Source organism: Scyliorhinus torazame, chromosome 25, assembly GCF_047496885.1.
Source record: "Scyliorhinus torazame isolate Kashiwa2021f chromosome 25, sScyTor2.1, whole genome shotgun sequence".
NCBI lineage: Eukaryota > Metazoa > Chordata > Chondrichthyes > Carcharhiniformes > Scyliorhinidae > Scyliorhinus > Scyliorhinus torazame.
Window position 1 is genome coordinate 21120673 of NC_092731.1, and position 16711 is coordinate 21137383.

Consider the following 16711-nt stretch of genomic DNA (forward strand, 5'->3'; position numbering starts at 1 on the left):
AAAAAAAGTGGGAGTTAGGATACAAAATCAAAATCTGATAGGAATGGCAGAAAAGGGTCAACGGTCTATTCACGGCCCTTCATGCCTCTGCAATTACTGGGCAAGGTAGCTCAACTGGATCGTGCGGTGCAGAACATTACTTATATTGGATAAGGAGGAGGGAGTAAAAACCTTCACTGAATCCTGCTCCTCGTCCGGCTGGTCGTACAAATCCTCTCCCCAGATATTCCACGGAGATTTGGTGCTCTGTGCAGCATACAGTTGCCATTTCCATAGTGACAATGGGCAGTATGTCATCCGCAAGGGGAGTTTCTCCAGGGTCTCATTGACGGGAAAGTAGTCCTTCTGCAGGTTCCAGTAATCGTTGAAATAAATGATTGGGTAATAGTCGCCACTGACTGGATCAAACCTCACATCTGTTGGAAAAGTAGAAGAGGAACCACATGAAGTGCTATCCCACATGACACGGACTCTCAGCCTTCTGTGATTCGCTGCATTATTGCGAAGTGTAAAATCACATGAAAATGTTATCTTTTACTTGAATATAACTTGGGAATTTGGGCGTTGCCGTATAATCATTTAAAAAATGTTACTCTCAACTACAAATTGCATTCAAAGATACAAACATAAAGACTTGTATTTATGGAGCACTATTTATGATGACAGCTGTCGCTGTTAAGGCCAGCAAAGGACTTTTTTTGAAAGTGTGTAATCACTGTTAAAATGCAGGGGACACATCAGTCAATTTGGAGCATAGCAAACGGGGCAGCACACCCTCAGTACTGAACAAGCGAAAGAGGAATCAGCGGGAGGTGGTGCCAGATGCCATTTTGAACGAGATCCTTTTGAGTTATGACATTTACATAAACATATGGAATGACGGCTTCCCAATTAATCCAGTGTTTATCTCTCTGCGTTACCTTCAATGACACCCCTGATGATTGACACTCAACTTGACACAACAACAAGGGCTCCAGTGTCACCTTGCCTCAGCAGGTAAAACTCTTGCCCGTTAGTTGGGTTCACAGGAAATCGGAGGACATGAAGGCACAGCAGGCTGGCAGCGAGGGGGCGCCAAATTGTCTTGTTTGGAGGAGACAATAAGACCAAAGCTCTGCCTGACGAGTGATAACAGATCCAACAGCAATATTTGAAGAGCAACTGGTCTCCTCGAATCCGATCCAGCATTTCTTCTTCACTTAAAATGATGTTGCATCATTCTCAAGATGCTTATTGAGTCTGTCACAGTGCCATGTACTCAATTTGATTTGATTTATCATCGTCACTACATGTATTAGTATACAGTGAAAAGTATTGTTTCTTGCACACTGTACAAACAATGCACACCGTACATAGGGAAGGAAGGAGAGACTGCAGAATATAATGTTACAGTTATAGCAAAGTGTAGAGAAAAGATCAACTTAATACGAGGTAGGTCCATTCAAAAGTCTGATGGCAGTAGGGAAGAAGCTGTTCCCGAGTTGGTTGGTACGTGACCTGAAACTTTGGTATCTTTTTCCTGACGGAAGAAGGTGGAAGAGAGTATGTCCGGGGTGCGTGGGGTCCTTAATTATGCTGGCTGCCTTTCTGAGGCAGCGGGAATTATAGATAGGGTCAATGGATGGGAGGCTGGTTTGCGTGATGGACTGGGCTACATTCACGACCTTTTGTAGTTTCCTGCGGTCTTGGGCAGAGGAGGCTCCATACCAAGCTGTGATACAACCAGAAAGAATGCTTTCTACGGAAGTTGGTGAGGGTCGTAGCTGACATGCCAAATTTCCTTAGTCAACCTCACACATATATAATCATTGGAGGCCATTCAGTCCATCATACCTGTACTGGTCTTTGAAAGAACTAGCCAGCTAGCTCCATCTCACCTGCCCCTACTCCATAGTCCTGCAATTCTACCCCAGGTATTAATCCAATTTCCTTTGGAAAGGGCTTCCACTGCCCTTTCAGGCAGCATGTTACTGGTCATCCGAACTCGCTGTGTGAAACAACAGTCTCACTCTCGCCTCTGGTTCCCTCGCCAACTCCCTTTCATCAACAGGCTGTTACCTCTGCCAATGGAAACGGTTTCTTTGTCCTTATTCTATTAAACCCATGTATGATGTTGTAGGAGGTCTTGTGGTTTAGTCGGGAGCGGCCCTGCCCCTGAACTGGAAGCTCTGGGTTCAACTCCAACCCAAGCTTATTGGTTAAGGAAGGAGTGCTTATGCTGCGGTCCCGCAAGTTGATAATCAGCCTTTATTGGTCCTTCCAACAGCTGCCCCATTCCCCCAAAAAACGGGGAAAGAAAAGTGTGCTCAAAAATACAAATGCAAGATTGGTGTTTCAGGGTCACTCCCTCAGGAGTTGGAGAGATTGCTATCTGAAGGCTTAAATGCTGTAGGCTTTGAGGACTGGACTTGAATAGGGTGTCATGGTAGCACAGTGGTTAACACTGTTGCTTCACAGCTCCAGGGTCCCAGGTTCGATTCCCGGCTTGGGTCACTGTCTGCGCGGAGTCTGCACATTCTCCCAGTCTGCGTGGGTTTCCTCTGGGTGCTCCGGTTTCCTCCCACAAGTCCCGAAAGACGAGCTGTTAGGTGAATTAGACATTCTGAATTCTCCCTCAGTGTACCCAAACAGGCGCCGTAGTGTGGGACTAGGGGATTTTCACAGTAACTTCATTGCAGCATTAATGTAAGCCTACTTGTGACACTAATAAAGATTATCATGAAGGCTTAAATGCTGTTGGCTTTGAGAACTGTACTTGAATAGGTTTTTCATCCATGCCTGAAGGGGAGTCTAAAACTAGAGGGCATAGGTTTAAGGTGAGAGGGGAGAGATTCAGAAGGGCCCAGAGGGGCAATTTCTTCACTCAGAGGGTAGTGAGTGTCTGGAATGGGCTGCCAGAGGTAGTAGTAGAAGCGGGTACAATTGTGTCTTTCAAAAAGCATTTAGATGGTTACATGGGTAAGATGGGTATAGAGGGTTATGGGCCAAGTGCGGGCAACTGGGACTAGCTTAATGGTAAAAAACTGGGCGGCATGGACTGGTTGGGCCGAAGGGCCTGTTTCCATGCTGTAAACTTCTATGATTCTATGATTCTATGAACTATGCTCTCTGCCCAGAGTCCGTATACGTTCAGTCATGCAGGGCTGGTCAATGTTTCTTTAAAACGGGGATAGGGCGGGGAAGTGAGTCTTGGTAGGGTGCTCTTTCAGAGGGTCGGTGCAGGCTCGATGGGCCAAATGGCCTCCTTCTGTACTGTAGGGATTCTGTGGATTCATTTCTGGGCTCTCCGCTTTTGTAATTCATGTCCCTAGTACTGCAGTTAAGATGCCACCACTGACTGTATTTAGTATAACAGTGTGAAGGGGCACCACATCACAAATTAGGAGTGACTAATTTGTACAGTATTGCTTGCCTTCACGTGCCTAACCTGTACATGCTGTATGAAAACCAATTCAAAAACCTTGGCTCTGCCCAAAACCTACAGCAATTATTCAAAACTACACAACAGCTCTAGCCACCCACACCCTCAACATGCGAACAGATAAAAAACTAGAAGATTGCCTAAAGGGGCTTGCTTCACGAGCAGGGTTGTGCGCCGTTAGGCAAACAAACGTGAAGTAACAATGCAAGTAGGAAAGTTGTTCCCTTCAAGAGGCGCAAATCACTGACAGGCTGCTTATTCAGAGGGACACGTTGCATTTCGATGCTGGATAACCTCATAGAATGCATATAGTGCAGGAGGCCATTCAGCCCTTCTAGTCTGCACCAAACCTCTGAAAGAGCACCCCATCAACACCCACTCCCTTGGCCTATCCCCGTAACCCCACCTGACATGCATTTCCTAACTAACCTTTGGACACCAAGGGGATATTTAGCATGGCCAATCCACCTAACCTGCACATCTTTCGACTGCAGGAGGAAACCAGAGCACCCGGGGGAAACCCACGCAGACACGAGGAGAACATGCAAACTCCACACAGCCAGTGACCCAAGCCGGGAATCGAACATGGGTCAATTGTTTAAATTCAACACAATAGAGAAAATGCCCCCACTTGTTTTTTCCTTAGGTTTAAAAAAAAGAATTCCAATTCAGTGGCAATTTAGCGTGGCCAATTCCCCTACCCTGCACTCTTTTGGGTTGTGGGGGTGAGACCCACGCAGAAAAGGGGAGAATGTGCAAACTCCACACGGACGGTGACCTGGGGCCGGGATCGATCCCAGGTCCTCGGTGCCGTGAGGCAGCAGTGCTAACCACTGCACCACCGTGCCGCCCTCCTGCTCCTACTTGCGAAAGGATCGAGAACGAGACGGCAGGTGCTTGAAGTAATTGCAAAAGCAGCGAGAAAAATCTTTTTCACACAGCAAGTGCAGAAGGCCTGGAATGCAGTGCCTTTGAGGGTGTTGTGGAGGCAGGTCCCATCGAAACATTGAAGAGGGAATCAGACTGCCATTCGAAAAGGAAAAGTGTGCAGAGTTACAGAAGGAGGGCACAAATTAACTGCCCATGCGGAGAGCTGGTGCAGACACAATGGGCTGAATGGCCTCCTTATGTGCTGTAACACTTTTGTGATTCAGTAATGCCACTTGTCTGCACCCCCGCTCTCTTCCCCTTGCCGCCACCTACTTCTACTTCATTCGTGCCTCAGGAAGCAGTCCAAAATGCACCCATCGACAGCCAGCCCTCCAGCACATCAAATGCAAAATTCCCGCTTTAAACTACTCCAACCTGCTGCCTTCAAAACCTTCCTTGAAGTCCAATCATTCGCACACCAGCCTTAATGCCCGGTTCCTTGGCTTGGTACCCATTATCTCCCATTCGTGGTTCCAGAGCATTAGTCTGGACCTCTCGATTACTATTACACACCTATCTGGCCACAATCTGATTTTTGAATGTAATTTGTGCTGCTGATACTGGTGAAAATATGTCAGCCAAATAGCAGTGAAGTATTTTCCTCCAGAATGGTTATACATACAATAGCAGGGCTTGTAGCTTCTCGATAAGTCAAACCGCAACTTTCTGTACCCAGAACTCTAACTGGCTCGGAGGGAATCACCATTAAAATCAGACGCTGTGCCACTAACAGAAGGTGCTGTCTCCATGTTACTATTCAACCCGGATTCATTTTACGGGGCAAATCCCTCGAAACATAGAGGGTGATGTAGAAACACAATACTCCTGAGCTCCAGGGCACTTTGGCAAAGCTAGCTTTCTGCTTGCGCAGAGCTGATAACTACTGTTAAAACTTGTAAAAAAAAAATTACATTTTTTTTTTTATAGCGTAACCAATTATTTTTTCCAATCCACCTACTCTGCACATCTTTGGGTTGTGGGGGTGAAACCCACGCAGACACGGGGAGAATGTGCAAACGCCACACGGGCAGTGACCCGGGGCTGGATTAAACCCGGGTGCTAACCACTGTGCTGCCGTGCCACCCAACTACTGTTGCACCCCGCTCGTAACGGGCATAGAAAGGGCCGTGAGAAATCCAAGGGGCAGCAATTATTCACTTACACTGGTCGAGAGGAGGTGGTACTGCTCCCATTGCCCATGCTGTGTGGTCGTCGACGATATGAACTGTGAGGTTTGGGTGCCAGTGGGAAATGATCTCGACAGGCCCATAGTCTTCAGCTCGCTGCAACAACAAAAAAATGAACATGTGCAGATAACATTAGACAGCTTTGAATATTTAAAATAAAAACAGAAAGTGATGCAAGAACTTTGGACAGCATTTGTGGAGAGAAAGTCAACGTTCAGCCTCCAATATGTCTCTTCTTTGGAACCAGAGTTTAACCCAGGACATGTTTTGTTTCAGGTCCGGCATCCGCTGTGTTTTGCTTTTATGTTATTTGCCGTGTTCAAGAAAGAGCATTAAATATATACTAAACCTTTCAAAGTACCTTAATTATTTCAGGATCAGCCTCCGTTTGTCCAGTCAGAAGATTTTTTGTCTTCTGAAACTTCCGTCTCTTGTATTTGTTCAACACTATTGCAAAAAGATAAGAGACAGTTAATGAAGGAATACCTTTAGCACTGCTGCCTCATGGCGCTGAGGACCCGGGTTCAGTTCCGGCCTTGGGTCACTGCCTATGTGGAGTCTGCACTTTCTCCCAGTGTCTGCGTGGGTTTCCTTGGGGTGCTCCGGTATCCTCCCACAGTCCAAAGATGTGCAACTTAACTAGGGTTACAGAGATCAGGTGGTGAAGGTGGCCTAGGTCCCTCTTTTGGACGGTCGGTGCAGACTCGATAGGCTAATGGCCTCCTTCTGCACAGTAGGGATTCTGTCATTTACTTGATCTAAAGTCAGTTTCGCTGTGGATTATGGGTCAGCCATAAGTCGGTAACGTTGAATAATGGAAGGTTACAGCATTAGATGCGGGCATTTCACTCATCATAAAATTGCTACAGTGAAGTAGGCCATTTGGCTCCTCTAGTCTGCACCAACCCTCCAAAAGACCCACCTTGGCCCACTCCCCTTAACCCTGACCACGGCCGATCCACTCAATCTGCACATCTTTAAACTGAGGGAGGAAACCAGAGCACCCGGAGGAAACCCACGTAGACACGGGGAGAATGTGCAAACTCTATAGACAAGTCACCCAAGACAGGAATCGAACCCGGGTCCCTGGTGCTGTGAGGCAGCAGTGCTAACCACTGCACTGCTGGCTGATAAAATGTAATCTGCTTTAATCTCACTTTCCAGATCTTGGCCTGGTCAGTTGCAGCTCTTTTAGTTCATATCCAGATTTAAAAGTAATGGGGATTTCTGCCTTTCTCACCCTTCCACCCAGTGAGTTTCAGGCCCCATCACACTCTGGATGAAAAGGTTTCTCAGTTGCTCTCATACTTCTGCCAAATCTACGTTCCCTGGTTAGTGACCTTTCTGCCAAGTGAAACAGGCCGATCTCAGCCTCCTTCAATTTTATGTACCTCAACTAAATCTCCCTCTGCACTTTTGCTTCCGAGAAAGACAATCCTAGCCTATCCAATCTTTCCTCATCTCTGAAATTCTCCAGTCCCAGCAATATACTCTTCAATTTCCTCTGTACTCGCTCGTGTAATTCTGTGATGTGGTGATCAGAGCTACAGGCAGCATTCTAGCAACAGCCTAATGAGTGATTTATACGCAGTTAGAGCTTAATAATCATTGAAGCTGTACTCGAACAACACTTGACACCATCCAGGACAGAACAGCCCACTTGATTGGCACCACATCCACTCCCTCCACCACCAACGCACAGTGGTAGCCGTGTGTACCATCTACAAGATGACAGCACCTTCCAAACCCGTGACCGCTACCATCTAGGCAGCAGATCGATGGGAACACCATCGCCAGCAAGTTCCTTTCCAAGTGTCATGTGAGAGTACATTTAAGACATGGATGTTTAAGTAATGTACCTTTAAGAAAACAGTGATGTCAGGGAGTGGGTGGAGTTGAGTTCAGGTCAGCCATTTTGAAGTTTCGTAGAAAAAGCAGCTTGTGTGTGTCTGTGTGTTTCCAGAGAGCTGCAGTTTGAAAAAGCAGCTTGTGTGTCTGTGTGTTTCCAGAGAGCTGCAGTTTGGAGGAAAAGAGCTTGACTACTAGTGTCTGTGTTTTGCAGTGAGCTGGATTTGCTGTGATCTCTGCCATGAAAGACTATCTCTGGATCATTTGGGTGATTTAAACTCATAATAGTAAAGCCTTTAACCTGATATGATTCTGTTTAAAGGTGTTAAGTCTCTTGGAAGTTTGAAGGAACATTTTAAGGAATTATTTACTGTTGTAATATTTTCGGAGTTATCTTTGAAGTAAGGGGAGTTAAGAGATCCAATATTTATTTAAGATGTTAAGTTGCGTTCATGGAATAAACGGTGTTTTGTGTTTAAAAACCCACATGTCCATAATTGTAATCCCACACCTAGGGAACAAGCCGTGTGCTAGGAAAAGCAACAAATACATTAAAGGGGGAGGTTGGTTGAACTCCATGATACATTTTGGGGTTTTGAAAACGCCTCGCCCATAAAAATTGGGGGCTCGAGGGGGATAAAAGTCTATCTATTGGATTGGCTTTTGTGTACTTAAAGACAGCGAAGGATTGTTGCTTTCCCGGTGTGGTATTTTAGTTTACGTGGGGAGTGTGGTGTGGACAATGGCTCTTTCAGAGGCTCAGAAGTTTTTAGGGGTGGAGACTGTCACATGTTGCTGATTTTCTCCTTGGTTCAATTTCTCGGTTTTATTACCTTTGCTCTCGAGTCGCCAGGTATCTTTATGATACTGCCACGAGGTTCAAGTCCGAGTAATGATCAATAACCCAATACACCGATTAGTAAGATTCAAATCAAAGCACATTTATTATACACAGTAATCGCTACTCATGCACAAATTCTACGTCCAAGCTACTTCTACAACTAACAGGCCTATACTTAGCTTCGGACTGGCACACCAGGTCAGGGGAACAAATGGCCTTTCGTTCGGGTTCTGAGTCTGCGGGATTCGAAGTTGGTACGGATTGGTAGCTAGGAGCACCTATCTCGTAGCGAGCGTTGAATTAAGACTTACTTCTATCAGGAGTCACTGCACCGGTCACGGTCAATGTTGGTTCGTGTTGCTGGGTGACCCGGGCTGGACGCAGAGGTGAAGAGTGAGCTGAAGAGAGCGCGATTTGAACTTGGGGCTCAACTCTTATAGTCCTCAGGGGCTTCTCGCCTTTCGGGGCGGACCCTGTACCTGGTCCCAAGTGATTCGACTTTGTCCCAATCGCGTGGTTCGATTTTCTCCAATACTGGAGCGGTTCCCTGATCGATGGGCGGTCTGGAGGTGCTCGTTCACCTCCTTTGTGTTGGCTCCTGCTGGCGCCGAGGAGTCTGGCTTTGCCTTGTGGGTCCAAAATGTTACTTATTGTTCCCGGGGATTGCTCATCAGTATGCAGATGGCTGCTACTTTGTTATGCTGATGGTCGCTGGTATCGATGTTGTCTGGCCTTTTCAGAGGTAAATACACAGCAAACCTGCAGCTGCTGGTTTCTGTCTATGTTGGCTGACTTTCCCATCAGCCTTTGCCGTTTGCCATTTTAAATCGGGAGTTGGCCAATTTAGGTGGCTACACACACGCAGACTGTTGGGTCTGGCAAAAACATTGCAGTTAACATTACCTGACAAAATGCAAAAAGGTGAAGTAATTATGGCACTGGTTAAGCATTTAAGTTGCCCGAGATAGTTTGACTCATGGGAAATGGCAAAAATTCAGTTGCAAATTAAACAAATGGAACATGAGAAAGAATTAAAGAGGCTTGAATACGAAAGAGAGAGAGTGGAAAAAGAAAGAGATAGAGAGGAAAAAGAAAAGGAGAGAGATGAAAGAAACAAAGAAAGAGATAGAGAGGAAAGGGGAAAAAAAAAGAGAGTTTGAACTTCGGAAAATGGCTCTGTAACATGAAAATCAGTTAAATTTGGCAGACGCAAAGAGACACGTACAGTTGGAGGAGATGGATGAGGATAATGAGACAGAGCGTCATAGTTGAAGACGTGGTGGGGATCTATTTAAATATATCCCAAGCATTGCCAAGGTTTGACGAGAAGGAGGTAGAAGCCTTTTTCATTTCATTTGAGAAGGTAGCTAAACAAATGCAATGGCCACAGGACATGTGGGTATTACTGATTCAAACAAAGCTGGTAGGTAGGGCTAGTGAAGTGTTTGCATCACTACCGGAGGAGTTATCTGGAACGTATGAGGAGGTGAAGAAATCCATCTTAAGTGCATATGAGCTAGTGCCTGAAGCTTACAGACAAAGGTTTAGAAATTTAAGGAACAAATTTGGTCAGACATACATGGAATTTGAAAGGCTCAAACAGAGTAATTTTGATAGGTGGATAAGAGCTTTGAAAATAGACCAAACGTATGAAGCTCTCAGAGAAATTATACATTTGCAGGGGTTTAAAAATTCAATTCCTGATGTAGTGAGAACTCATGTGGAAGAACAGAGGGTTAAAACTGCGAGATTAAAAGAACAAGAATAGGTGGAGGATGAGGCGGATATTTTTAGTTCAGGAAAATTGGCAGAGTTACAACAGAAAGATGCAGAAAACAGATATATCAGAAAGCATATACGGAAGAGGAATCGGAGAGTATACCAGAGTGTTATTACCGTAAAAATGATATCTTGATGAGAAAATGGAGACCTGTACATATGCAGGCATATGAAAAGTGGGCAGAAGTTCATCAAGTAGTATTGCCAGTAGGGTATAGGAAAGAGGTGTTGCGAGTTGCACACGAGGTACCAGTGGGAGGTCATTTGGGAATAAGGAGAATTCAAGCTAAAATCCAGAAACATTTTTACTGGCCTGGACTACATAAAGATGTAGTTAAATTTTGTCAATCATGTCACACATGTCAAGTGATAGGGAAACCTCAAGCAGTGATAAAACCAGTGCCCTTAATACCCATTCCAGCCTTTGAGGAACCTTTTACAAGGGTTCTAATTGATTGTGGAGGACCGCTTCCTAAAACAAAAAGTGGGAATCATTACCTTTTGACTATAATGGATGTGACTACTAGGCTTCCAGAAGCCATTCCAGTACGTAATATTACAGCTAAAAGGATTGTGGAGGAGTTACTTAAATTCTTTACTAGATATGGACTACCCACAGAAATGTAATCGGATCAAGGATCAAATTTTGCTTCAAAGTTATTCAAAGAAGTTATGGATAGCTTAGGAATAAAACAATTTAAATCAACTGCGTATCATCCAGAATCGCAGGGAGCGTTAGAAAGGTGGCATCAGACATTAAAGACAATGTTGAGGGCGCATTGTCAAGATTATAGAACATTACAGCGCAGTACAGGCCTTTCGGCACTCGATGTTGAGCTGACTTGTGAAACCACTCTAAAGCCCATCATCTACACTATTCCTTTATCGTCCATATGTCTATCCAATGACCATTTGAATGCCCTTAGTGTTGGCGAGTCCACTACTGTTGCAGGCAGGGCATTCCACGCCTTTACTACTCTCTGAGTAAAGAACCTACCTCTGACATCTGTCCTGTATCTATCTCCCCTCAATTTAAAGCTATGTCCCCTCATGCTAGACATCACCATCCGAGGAAAAATGCTCTCACTGTCCACCCTATCCAATCCTCTGATCATCTTGTATGCCTCAATTAAGTCACCTTTTAACCCTCTTCTCTCTAACGAAAACAGCCTCGAGTCCCTCAGCCTTTCCTCATAAGATCTTCCCTCCATACCAGGCAACATTCTGGTAAATCTCCTCTGCGCCCTTTCCAATGCTTCCACATCCTTCCTATAATGCAGCGACCAGAATTGCACGCAATACTCCAAATGCGGCCGCACCAGAGTTTTGTACAGCTGCAACATGACCTCATGGCTCCGAAACTCAATCCCTCTACCAATAAAAGCTAACACACGGTACGCCTTCTTAACAACCCTCTCAACCTGGGTGACAACTTTCAGGGATCTATGTACATGGACACCGAGATCTCTCTGCTCATCCACACTGCCAAGAATCTTACCATTAGCCCAGTACTCTGTCTTCCTGTTATTCCTTCCAAAATGAATCACCTCACACTTTTCTTCATTAAACTCCATTTGCCACTCTCAGCCCAGCGCTGCAGCTTATCTATGTCCCTCTGTAACTTGCAACATCCTTCAGCACTGTCCACAACTCCACCGACTTTAGTGTCATCTGCAAATTTACTCACCCATCCTTCTACGCCCTCCTCCAGGTAATTTATAAAAATGACAAACAGCAGTGGCCCCAAAACAGATGCTTGTGGTACACCACTAGTAACTGAACTCCAGTCTGAACATTTCCCATCAACCACCACCCTTTGTCTTCTTCCAGCTAGCCAATTTCTGATCCAAACTGCTAAATCACCTCGAATCCCATGCCTCCGTATTTTCTGCAGTAGCCTACCGTGGGGAACCTTATCAAACGCTTTACTGAAATCCATATACACCACATCAACTGCTTTACCCTCATCCACCTGTTTGGTCACCTTCTCAAAGAACTCAATAAGGTTAGTGAGGCACGACCTACCCTTCACAAAAAAACGGTGATTATCTATAATCAAATTATTCCTTTCCAGGTGATTATACATCCTATCTCTTATAAACCTTTCCAAGATTTTTCCCACATCAGAAGTAAGGCTCACTGGTCTATGGTTACCGGGGTTGTCTCTACTCCCCTTCTTGAACAAGGGGACAACATTTGCTATCCTCCAGTCTTCTGGCACTATTCCTGTAGACAAAGATGACTTAAAGATCAAAGCCAAAGGCTCAGCAATCTCCTCCCTAGCTTCCAGAGAATCCTAGGATAAATCGCATCCGGCCCAGGGGACTTACCCATTTTCACACTTTCCAGAATTGCTCACGCCTCCTCCTTATGAACCTCAAGCCCTTCTAGTCTAGTAGCCTGAATCTCAGTATTCTCCTCGACAACATTGTCTTTTTCCTGTGTGAATACTGACGAAAAATATTCATTTAGCACCTCTCCTATCTCGTCGGACTCCAAGTACAACTTCCCACTACTGTCCTTGACTGGCCCTACTCTTACCCTAGTCATTCGTTTATTCCTGACATATCTATAAAAAGCTTTAGGGTTATCCTTGATCCTACCTGCCAAAGACTTCTCATGTCCCCTCCTGGCTCTCCTCTGCTCTCTCTTTAGGTCCTTCCTAGCTAACTTGTAACTCTCGAGCGCCATAACTGAACTTTCATGTCTCATCTTTACATAAGCCTCCTTCGACTGCATTAGTAAACCACGGTTCCCTTGCTCGACCACTTCCTCCCTGCCTGACAGGTACATACTTATCAAGGAGACGCAGTAGCTGTTTCATAGGATTATCATAGAATTTACAGTGCAGAAGGACGCCATTTGGCCCATCGAGTCTGCACCGGCTCTTGGAAAGAGCACCCCACCCAAGGTCAATACCTCCACCCTATCCCCATAACCCAGTAACCTCACCCAACACTAAGGGCAATTTTGGATACTAAGGGCAATTTTAGCATGGCCAATTCACCTAACCTGCACATCTTTGGACTGTGGGAGGAAACCGGAGCACCCCGAGGAAACCCACGCACACACGGGGAGGACGTGCAGACTCCGCACAGACAGTGACCCAAGCCAGAATCGAACCTGGGACCCTGGAGCTGTGAAGCAATTGTGCTAACCACCATGCTACCGTGCTGTTCCTTGAACAAGCTCCACATTTCCATTGTGCCCATCCCCTGCGGTTTTCCTCTCCATCCGATGCATCCCAAGTCTTGCCTCATCGCATCATAATTGCCTTTCCCCCAGATATAACTCTTGCCCTGCGGTATATACCTATCCAGAGGATTGGGATAAAGGAATTCCATTCGTTTTGTTTGCAATTAGGTTTGCACCTAATGAGTCTACCAAATTTAGTCATTTTGAACTAATTTTTGGTCATGAGGTAAGAGGACCACTTAAATTGATTAAGGAAATGTTGGTGGGTGAGAAATCGGAAATTACACTATTGGATTACGTGTCAAATTTTAGGGAACAATTAAATAGAGCAGGTGAATTGGCTAGACAACATTTGAAAGTTGCACAAAATGTGATGAAATGGGTAGCAGACAAGAAATCCAAAGTTCGTAGTTTTGCCAGTGGGGATAAAGTTTGTGTTGTTACCAGTGGTAGGTGAGCCTTTAAAAGCTAGGTTTTGTGGACCGTATCAGATTGAAAAGAAATTAAGTGAGGTGAATTATGTGGTAAAAACACCAGATAGAAGGAAGACTCACCGAGTGTGTCATGTGAATATGCTTAAAAGGTACTTTGAAAGGGAAGGAGAGAAAAAGGAGGTTTTAATGATTCTAACTCAGTGACGAACCAAATCCAGAAGACTGTGAATTTGACATACCTCAAATTAAATTGGAAAATGAAGATGTTCTTAAAAATTGGGATGAATTGTTAAGTTACCTTCCAGAGGAAAAACAAACTGACCTGAAAGAGTTATTGATACCACATGGGCAAGTTTGTAGAGATAAATTGGGAAGTACTAAAATGGCTATACATGATGTAGATGTGGGAAATGCTGTTCCTATCAAACAACATCCATATAGACTTAATCCTTTAAAATTGGCACAGGTTAACAGAGAGATTGAGAGTATGCTGAAGAATGGCATAATTGAAGTGGGTTGCAGTCAATGGAGCTCACCCAGTGATGGTACCTAGACCAGACGGTACCCAACGGTTGTGTGTGGACTGTCGAAAGGTGAATGCAGTTACAAGAACGGACTCTTATCCTATCCCACGTTTGGAGGATTGCATTGTGAAATTGGGACAATCTGCTTTTATTTCCAACTTCCAGGCAAGGAAAGAACATTTAAAACATCGTATGGAGTTCCTCGATCGACTTCAGGAGGCGGGTTTGGTGATGAACCTTGCCGAAAGTGAATTTGGAGAAGCCCGAATCACTTTCCTTGATGAGTTTCCGATACTCTCAAGACGACGGGAAATAATGCGATCTCCTAGCATGAATGAATTTGATCGAACAGTTGTGCAAAAGTTTTGTGGCGTGATTACTCCACTTATGGAATTGCAGAAGGAACTTTAAAAATGTCAATGAACAGCGGACTTTCAACAGGCATTTGACTGCCTGAAAGCTGTGGTAATCAATGTTCCTGTATTGGAGTATTGCAAGGGTCTCGGTGGTCAGATTGAACTAAAGTATCTGATTCTAAAGAGAATTGCCGAGGAGTAGAGGAATGGATGGATCGTGCAGAGACTTTGTTCAAAGAGACTGTCAATCGAGAAGGATTTTGGTTGGGAGGAAGAAGAACAAAGAAAAATGGACTATATTATTATACCTGTTTGAGTGTGTTGTTTTCTTTAAATGAAAATGTATATTTAGTTTGTGCATTTCTTAGTAGATGGTGCAAAAGTGAAAAATGAAACCATCTTGAAGTTGGTGGTTTATTTTTGTTTCTTGGGGGGAGGTGTCATGTGAGGGTACCTTTAAGACATGGATCTTTAAGCAATGTATCTTTAAGAAAACAGTGATGTCAGAGAGTGGGTGGAGCTGAGCTCAGGTCAGCCATTTTGAAGTTTCAGTTAGAAAAAGCAGCTTGTATGTGTCTGTGTTTCCAGAGAGCTGCAGTTAGAAAAAGCAGCTTGTGTGTCTCCAGAGAGCTGCAGTTTGGAGGAAGAGAGCTTGGGAAGTGTTTGTGTTTTGCAGTGAGCTGGATTTGCTGTGATCTCTGCCATGAAAGACTATCTCTGGATCATTGGGTGATTTAAACTCATAATAGTAAAGCCTTTAACCTGATGTGATTCTGTTTAAAGGTGTTAAGTCTCTTGGAAGTTTGAAGGAACATTTTGAGGAATTATTTACTGTTGTAATATTTTCGGAGTTATCTTTGAAGTAAGGGGTGTTAAGAGATCCAATGTGTATTTAAGATGTTAAGTTAAGTTGAGTTCATGGAATAAACAGTGTTTTGTGTTTAAAAACCCACATGTCCATAATTGTAATCCCACACCTAGGGAACAAGCCGTGTGCTAGGAAAAGCAACAAATACATTAAAGGGGGAGGCTGGTTGAACTCCATGATACATTTTGGGGTTCTGAAAACGCCTCGCCCATAACACAAGCCACACACCATCCTGACTTGGACCGTTCCTGTACGGTCGCTGGGTCAACTACTGGAACTCTCTCCTTAACAGCGCTGTGGATGTCCCTGCACCACACGGACTCACGAAGGCAGCTCCTCACCACCACCTTCTCCAGGGCAACTAGGGATGAACAATAAATGGTGGCCCAGCCAGGGAAGCCCACGTCCCGTGGATGAATAAGAGAAAAGCTTACTTCTTGTTGTCGACACGGAGGCCAGGCGCCTGTACTGGGTTTTCCTCATTGGATCTGGATGAAACCCGCTCTTGGTGAAATATATGTGAATGTACATGGAACCATTGGATTTCATATTCTGTAATAAAGAGAGCAAATATTACTCCCGCATTTCCCAGCTCTAAATCTAGTGAACAGATAAATCCTGTCAGTCGGCTAACACCGATGCCTAATTAACACCAGCCACGGCTGCGAATAGTACAACGCACTCTAATTAGTTCATTTTTACAAAGATAAAATGGCTTCTGGAGATGAGCTTAATGATGCATCTGGAGATTATATAAAAAGGTATAAACCCATCTTAACAGCAGCAATCGACCCTCAAACTGCAAGCTCAGGATGTAAAGGGCATCTGCATCCTAACAGAATACTTTCAACCAGGATTCACAATAACCTGCATTGCATCATTCAATGAGGAATTAGTACATCTTCAAAGCCGTTGGAGGGTGAATTTGTGAGAACAGGTTGAAAAACATGGCCTGTGTTCCTTTAGGCGTCGGAAACAGAGGGGTGGGCGTCGGAGACAGAGGGGTGACCCAAGTGAGGTGTGCAAAATGGTAAAATAGCGTAACTCCAAATTCAAGCTTGCATCTCTCTCTTACTGCCTGCAACTCGGTCCAACCTCAATCTGAGAAACTGCAAATGAGGCAGGTTAGAAGAACAAACTGATGCACCTACTTTGCAACAAGAAGTGTGTAAAGCTAGAAACGGACAAGAGACAAAACTTAATATAGAGACACAAGACTAAGTTTTAATAAAAAGGAGAAAGGAAGAAGTTATTTCCAATATTCTAACTCAGTTTCAAGGAAAGACAGAGGAACGTTATACGAACGCATTAAACGTCCATCAGCAGAT

The 16711-nt window shown here is 44.6% G+C and overlaps 1 protein-coding gene across 2 annotated transcripts in view; it reads right to left on the reverse strand.

The window, feature by feature from the left end:
* clptm1 (CLPTM1 regulator of GABA type A receptor forward trafficking) overlaps positions 1–16711 on the reverse strand; it is a 75365-nt gene that overhangs the window by 33471 nt on the left and 25183 nt on the right. For both annotated transcript variants that reach the window (XM_072490140.1, XM_072490139.1), the window contains 4 exons: positions 15818–15935; positions 5900–5985; positions 5514–5634; positions 172–416 (listed from right to left, as the gene is read on the reverse strand). In XM_072490140.1, the coding sequence (XP_072346241.1) occupies positions 172–416; positions 5514–5634; positions 5900–5985; positions 15818–15935 (570 nt within the window). The remainder of the gene's footprint in view (positions 1–171; positions 417–5513; positions 5635–5899; positions 5986–15817; positions 15936–16711) is intronic.